Below are 8,262 nucleotides of genomic sequence, written 5' to 3' on the forward strand. Positions count from 1 at the left end.
GATTTCGTGAAATTTTGAAACCCTGCGCGGTAGCGTCGCGTGAATTCTTGTAGCAGCATATTGCCCCTTCCTCGAGCCTCCCCTCACCTCTCCTGAAATCACTCCTTTGTGTGGTGATTAGCACCCTGTGGTCGGGGTGCATTACACGCCGAGTTCAGGAGTGTTGTTCCCTCCGCGCCGTCGTCGGTTACTCGTTCGTATTTTCACTCGATTTTTCAATGGGCAAAATAGAGGCGAAGTAAGAGTGATTCTCACTCCGGAATCTTCTAAAATTTCTAACAGTGTAGCCACATGGCAACACTGTCGAGTTTGGAGAAGCGTACATCCGGACGGAACCGAGAAATTTTTCGGACACGTTTTATCTGTGTACAGATGTATAATTCTCTTCCTAATGATTTTAAGGATCTACCTCGTGAAGGTAACTTAGTAGCAATTTTCTATCAATTGAAAACGTTCTGTTTAGTAGGAAATGCATAAGATTCAAAAGAGTTCTTATAGGTGATTGTTCTTCTTAATCTTTTAACACAGCCTGCTTTTTGACATGCATCATAGCCGCCATTTGGCGGCATCTATGTATGCACTGTTGAATAAATAAATCTCAAGATTATGGTGAATATTTATTTAATTGCTTCCTGAACACTTGCACATTCGATAGATATAGAACGCCTTTACTATTGTAGTGCTATCTTCTATCCAAAGATTTGTTTTATAGTCTAACTTGTTTGATTTTTTTATGAGTATGATACGAATTTGTAATGTTTGAAATTCTTTGATAACTGTTGGAGGGACACTAACTTCTTCCATTGTGCTCAGTGGAATTTGCACAACGATGTGAAAAAAAACTAAAGTTTAAGTTTATATGGGAACTGGGTCAAATATTTACACAAGCCTTGCATATTTCTGAAAAAAAAACTCGCTTGAATTTACACAAATGATCAGCGTTTCTACTCAAATTTTGTATTTTTTTTCTCTTGAGTTCAGGAATAAATCGACAACTTCCGAGTTTATTCAAACTCAATGACTATTTCTAAAAACACAATACTAGGAATAAACTTCGGTGTTTTGTGTGTTTTATTCACAGGTTGGGTTTTTTTTCTGGAACACGAGTAAAAATTGTGGAAAAAATTGTTTAAAAAAAATTTACAATGATGTGTATGAATATCAAAGTATGGACTATTTTAACACAAATCTGTTCAAGTATATACTCGGGGATGTGTGCGAGTTTTTACGCTGACACAAGGCTTGTGAAATCATTTGACCCAGTTCCCGTATAAACTTAAGCTTGTGTATTTTTTTTTTAACTGTGTACTACATGCCCTTTTGCCTTATGGGTAATGACGCCATTCTGGTAAACCCGGGAAAATTGGATTTTTTTCTGCATCTGGTATTCGTAAAAGTTTTCGTGAAATGTTTTGCTTTTAAGCATAACAATCTCGCACGGACGTATTACCTGGTTAAAGTATTTTAGGGCCTCCTTATGCTTTAAATACTTATATCCGAGGCAGTACTTTCAGATCGATTTGAAAATATTACGAACAGTCACGTGATCTCTTAATTTTAGTGACGTATTACTGTGCTACTTTGTGATTGGTTCATTTTCTTGGCGCAGCATCGACACGTCAGCTGTTTGCGGCATTGAGCGGAAGGTTTAAGGTTATGTCATGGACCAAGAGAATGAATAAGGACCAAAGACATAAAGACGGAGGGCTAAAAGCAAAAAATGAAGCTTCTTTTCAACCACCTCTACTATTGGCTAGAGGATTGGCGGGGAAATCGGGACAAGTTTGAAATTCAAATGTAGGGCGGGAACTAAATAAAATTGCGGAAACAAAGTATTCTAGGTTGATTTTTGCCCAAAATCACTTACCCACTCATATTTTTTAACTTTAGGTTAGTTTTGGTCCGTCGTCGACCGATTAATTTCATTTGGGAGTAACGTCATCTAGCACTGTAACGGCCTGTTTGAACCTGCAGAACCACCATGAGCAGAAGAAAAACTAACTTTATCTGAGATTCCTGCCTGTTACTGAGCAAAAGTAGGTGTATTATATTAGGACGCAGACCGAACTTTCTTAATATAATCGTTTTAGGCATTTAAAACACGTTTAGAAGAAGAAATAAGGAAAAATCAAGAGGACAAGTTCAAATCAAATTTCCGTATGCCGCCATGGATTCCCGCGCTCATTTACACACTCACACAAGCACCCAGCGCCAAACCAGGCTTCACTTTTTTCCCGTGCTTTTAGATACGAGCACTCCGTCTTTATGTCTTTGATAAGGACCCCCAACTCCAGCCAGCGCCGATGTCACCGCCGGCCGGCCGGTCCCTCTCTTCCCCGCGACCCGCGCTTCCCCTCCCCACTGCTGAACTCCTCTTCACGCGGCCCCGCTCCCCCGCGACCTGCGCGCCTTCCTCGCGGCGTCGCGACGCCGCTGTCCTCTAGATCGCGTTGACGCACCAGCTTTAGAGGTTCCGCCGCTCTTTCCCGTCGTCTGATTTACAGTGCATCCTTTATGTTTCCATTCACCACCAACTTAACTTCATATCAAAGTGCATGTGGAAAGTTTCAGATCATCGCGGTCGATCTGAAGTTTTGAAGGGTTTGGCGGTTAACGAATCCTACTTTAAACTCCATCTTCGTTAGTCTTCAGGTACATAAGTTGGTAGTAATATGCTTTGTCAAAGAAGCGCCCTCCGACGCTTGGGCGTTGGAACTGCTTGTTTCTATTTGCTTCCTTCAACTCCCTCAAATAAACTCATCTTTTTAGAATGTCAGAAAGATGTACAGAATGTTTTGTTCAGTCTCAGGTCCGATTGTTCTCTTTCCTATTTTTTCCGTTAGAGGACTTGCCACTCAAAAGTTAAAAAAGAGGAATACTGAAACATCCACTTTGGTTTCAAGCAAATGATAAATTTGGAATCGTTCCATTTAAAATTTCAGAGGATTTTATTCTTTCAATGAATTCTATTACAACAAATTAAGAGAGAGGAGATAGAAAGAAAAAAAAATCTTAAATCTAATTTTACTCGACAATAATGCTGCGGAGCAATTATTCAGCGCGCGGAACAATATTCTGAGATTGAAAAATTACATCAATAGCTGTCGTATGTAAATTATGTCATCACATTGTAACCAGCATTTACGGTGAAAGAACAAGTGCGAGAACATTTTTCAAAAGGTCAAATTGAAATAATGGATTTAATTTTTTCATGGCAAACAGTCTTCGATCACCCTTAAAGATTTAGGTTGTTTGCGCTATTGTTCATATTTGTCAAAAGTGAGCAGAGAGCTATGCTCACTTTTAATCCAATAATTTTGAACCACAAACAATGGATATGGCTAATTTAAATACCGAAAATAAATTGCTAAACTAACAGGCTACCTTTTTTTAAAAACTGACATACCAAACAAATGATTGAAATAACAAATCAATAAATTGCTATTTTATCTTTCTGGCATTTAATAAGCAAGGAAAATCTTATTGGGGCCAAAATTGCGATTTAGACTCAGTTCTCTGGGGAATAAAAACTGCGAACAATCGCGATGCGATGCGTGTGGAATGCGTGGCCTCTAAAATATTATCACTTGAATTGAGTTGAATTAGCGCTCGATACACGCGTGGGAAGTTATGAAATAATCAGCTAGTTTTAGTAACTGTATTCGTTGATAGGAATGAAATAGATCAACGCAGTATTTCCGGCTATTTTATTACGTAAAATTCTTTCGACAAGAGAAGAAAACAGACCGTCTATTTCCTTGTTTACTGTTGTTTTTGTAGTTCCTTTATTTAGTCTGAGCTTTCATTTAGCACAGTAAATATATCTGAGGGGGAAAATCAATATTTGCCATGAGCGCAAATCTTCTAGGATGAATTTAAATGTTTCGTGCCGAAAAACAGATTTAAGAATTAATGCAAATTAGTGTGTTTTTTTAAGTTTTAAAGAGCTTAAAAAGTTGGCTTTATCCTTGAAACGAAATATGCAGCAAGGCGAATATTCAAGATGGAAATTACGGACTCCTATGGAAGGTAGATTTCAAATTATTATTCTCCAAATTGCTATCGTGGCTGTTGGCTTCCTGCCCGTAGTTAAATTAGCTATCAAACAAGAAGAGAAGGAGCTTTCATCGAAGGAAATAGAAGATATATTGAGGGATGACTACATCATTCCGGACGTAATTTATAAAGTGCCAAAACATAGATTGAAGGTAACCATGTCATTTAAATTGCATTCACTCTTTGGTTTCTACAAACATGCTCTTTTGTGAACAATCATTTTGGAACGGAAGAGAGACGAACTATAAATGATGTGTCAAGACGCGGCATGCGGCACGCATCAAAAATAGTATGAGAGACGCAATTTCTTTAGAAGAAAATGTGAAATAATAATTCATAATACTATTCCGTTCTGTGGACCGTAAAATCTTCCAGCACTGAAATGTGGTCCCTTAATGGAACAATCATTGACAATTGAATCATTCATACATCACATTCTGATTAATCATACAAGCCATACTCCAGGCCGTAATTATATTAAAGAATGATCATGTATGCATGACACGACCATTTTCCTAATTTTAGCGATGCTAAATCAAAATAGGACTATTCGTCGCAATCTTAACTGCAGTTTCGCATCTTATTACTCAGGTACATTTTGAAGAGGACGGAGATATTTATCACATCAACTACGGTAATGTTTTGACACCGCGACAAGCAAGGCATCAGCCAAAAGTTCAGTGGCCTGTCGAAAAGGACGCCGAATATACACTCCTATGTATCAGTAAGTAACGTTTCTATAATATAAGTATCTCAAAAATCAGCACTTCTAATAACGGAAAATTATAAAGAGTTGATCAATCTTTGCTCAGGCGTCAAGCACTACAATGATTAATTATTGAATGGAATCTGTATTAAATGGACTCATGATATTACGTTCAAGACAAAATTCGAGAGAGAAGGTTTTCAGATGATTTCAAAGCTTTCAAATGCAATTCACACTATAATAGATAAATGTCAAACAAAAATTTCTTCTTCTTTTTCTTGGCCCCTTATCCCAGTAAACAAGCTCGATCGATATCACTGTGAATTCTCAAAGTAGAGATGGATAAAACCTACAGAAAAAGGATACTAAATATATTCATTGAAGTTTTCTCAGTACTTGTTTTAAAAGTTGAAAACTAGAAAATCCAAGAAAGTCCGAAATTAGTTGACCGATCAAAGAGCGCCGCGCCGCTATTGGAACAGGATTGAGATGACAATAATTTGACGTATTCCTGTTAAACGGAACTGAAGCGCCAAATTGAGTTCCTGTTGAGGATTTTAGAACCCCGGATAGTGCGTTCTGTCAAATGGAACTAAGCACCATGGAAAAGCATTGCGAGTGTAGGCCGGAACGAGTATATCGCGTTTCGCAACACCCGCTAAACCAAGTCCCTCCTCCCCCTTCCCTTCCCCTATGGCACTTAGTTTCGTTTTATGGAAATACGTTCCAATTTTCCATCAAAGGCTAAATCTGAAGGTAACTCCTGTGCATTTCTGAGAAAAGCGGAAATGCCTTCAATTGTTTAATATGCAACACGTACATCTGCGGAACACGAATATTTGCATCAAAGTGCCGAAATCAACTCAACATTGCTTTTGCACGGTTTATTCGTCGGCTAGCAAGTAGATTGCATTTAACTTTAACGACCGGTCCCCTTGCCGTAATTTTCAGACCTATGACCGGTCAGGCCGTGGATTGACCGCCAATTTCACGGACTGAGCAAAAACATCGGTCAATTCGCAGATTGCACAACGGAAGTGGCCAGACCGTGGACGGCGCGGCAAAAAAATTTCCAATCCGCAGACTAGGCAATTTTTTCGACACGTATAACACTGACACACTGATAAAGTCCAGCAAATATACAGACATTTTTCTTAACAGAATTCTTGCCGATCCCTGCGGTTCATCAAAACGCTCACAATAAAAATTAGAATACTAAAAACCTATGATCAAAATTGCAGCCACGTTGCTTGTATCAAAAGAATTCCCCGCATGAAAATGCATTCTTGGAAAGGAAATATTTAGATTTTTCCTCTTACTGGGACACCCCCCCCCCCTCCCCAGGGGTCGAACAAATGTGGCGTTCCAAATCATAGGGGTCTAGAACCGCCAACATTATCTCATGAAAGCTATATGCTGCTTATCCAGTACTTAAATCAGTTTCTCGAACGTCTTTACGACCAGGTCCCGATCAGCCAGATCGCGAGGAACCCATTCTTCGGGATTGGATCCATTGGCAACAGGTCAACATCAAAGGCTGCAATTTATCAACGGGGAATGAAGTAAATGAATACATTGGTCCTGGACCGAGTGAAGTATCCGGTATGTGAAGAATTGATTATTGTAATGTGTTTGACCCAAAACCGAGGAGTCCAATTTTATTGGTGTGTTAAGAATACCTGACTTCATCATTTTACTTATACGGTGCACCGTATAAGTGAAGTGAAAGTAAAATGATGAAGTAAAAAACAAAGTATCACAATCTCAATTATACTTGCAGCTTATTTAGGCGCCAGCCATGAGAGTTGTTGCGCTGGCTAGAAGTGTAAAGGTACCAGCCAGAGGTGTAGTTAATCCAACCACACTTCCAGCTGATTTACCCATCTTCTGGCTTGTGCAACTAATCTAATATCTGGTGCCACAATCAGGTAGGAGCATATTTGGGATTGTGATATTTTTTATTTCCGTGAGGACATTACACGACTAAACTCCACAACAAAGCAAAAAACGAACACAATAAATGGGAAACTAAGACTAAAATATATTCAAAATGCCTGGCTTTTGTGGCCTGATCGATGCCTCTTTTTCCCTCAAACTGATTGCGGTGGACGCACGGGTCGTAAGCAGTGGCGCGGCGTGCTTTGCGATATATCGATTGTTCTGCCATTTAAACATATAGTGAATCGATTATTAAGGTGCCCGCTGCGAACACCCTGATTATCGATCCTTTTCCATAGGTTTAAATGGCATAACAATCGATATATCGCAAAGCACGCCACGCCACTGGTCATAAGAGTCATATCTGGAGAAGGAGTCCTTAGCCAACGTGCGATACAAATTCAGCTTAAAGCAGAACATCTCATTGCAGAGGGAAAAGCTCATATGAGCACAATTTTCCCTAAAACAAGATATTTCAGAGTTTCCATACGCCAACGACCGATTGCCTAAAAGTCTCGGGCTGGTTTTCACAACCTCTCCGAGCTTGGTAGCTACGAAATTCAGGAGGGTACGCTGCACTGAGGATTGGCCAAACAAGGCCGAAACGCGTCTGCAGTTGCCTTCATGAAAGGTCGTAACTAGTGTTGCACCAACCAGCATATCTCTTTGAAGGGAAAATTGTGCTCATATGAGCTTTTTCCCTCTGTATTCAGATTTTCAGCTTTATGCTGAATTTTTCACGCACGTTAGCTAAAAAATTCCAACGTACTGTCTTCTTTTCCCAGGTCGAAAAGGGGGTTGAGGCCTTGAAGCCACCTTGAAACGTCCCAAACATTTGGTTTGCTTCATAGCCTTGTTTTTTCATTATAAAGTGCAAAAGGTATATTGTTTGTTATATTATTCAGAATTTTTTGTGTATTTTTCTTATCTCTATAATAAATGGGGCTGAAATTATGGAACAAAACCTAATCAATCTAATGCTCAAATACTGTAAATTATTAGAGCACTTCTGGTACCGAATTTGTGCAGCCTGAATGAAATCACCACTAACTCTTGAGGTTTCTTTTTTTCGATGACATTTAAAATTGGTGATAAACTGAATTAAAGAAACTATTTGACATCATCATGTACGTTCGTTTCTTATTGGCTGGGTATTGTTATTTAGTTTTAATGATTTAATTTTTGTCTCTAGGTATGCACCGGTATGTTTTCCTCGTGTATAAGCAGGATCCGAACTTTGCCATTCAGCTCAATAGGTCAGATAAAAGCGAAGGAATGAGGTAAGAAAATTGTTTTAAAAAAATTAGTGTGTCCAAAACAAGTACACAGGGTTTCCCTAGAGTCCGTATTTCTTCCCTGGTAACTTTTGAACGGTTAGATATAGAGACTTTTCCAAGGTTTTGCTTTTTATCTTTTGACGTGTAGACCCTTTCAGCAGCCACCTCCTCAATTGTTATACCAATGATCGATTGTAGTAAAAATCTAAGAGTTCTGCTTGAGGAAAGAAATATGATTGTTTATGACGAATCTATTCGATGAAAATATCCAGTATCCACATTTGA

At 38.9% G+C, this 8,262-nt stretch overlaps 1 protein-coding gene across 1 annotated transcript; it reads left to right on the forward strand.

Moving 5' to 3' along the window:
• Window positions 1–3,607: 3,607 nt before the first annotated feature.
• On the forward strand, window positions 3,608–7,980 carry LOC109036298 (protein D3; the record flags this gene model as incomplete). The annotated part of the gene is given in 4 exon segments (XM_072298736.1): window positions 3,608–4,208; window positions 4,648–4,780; window positions 6,227–6,364; window positions 7,893–7,980. Coding segments are annotated over 4 exon segments (587 nt in total), but the record flags the coding sequence as incomplete, so codon positions are not given.
• Window positions 7,981–8,262: the final 282 nt, after the last annotated feature.

This window comes from Bemisia tabaci, chromosome 3, assembly GCF_918797505.1.
Source record: "Bemisia tabaci chromosome 3, PGI_BMITA_v3".
Lineage (NCBI taxonomy): Eukaryota > Metazoa > Arthropoda > Insecta > Hemiptera > Aleyrodidae > Bemisia > Bemisia tabaci.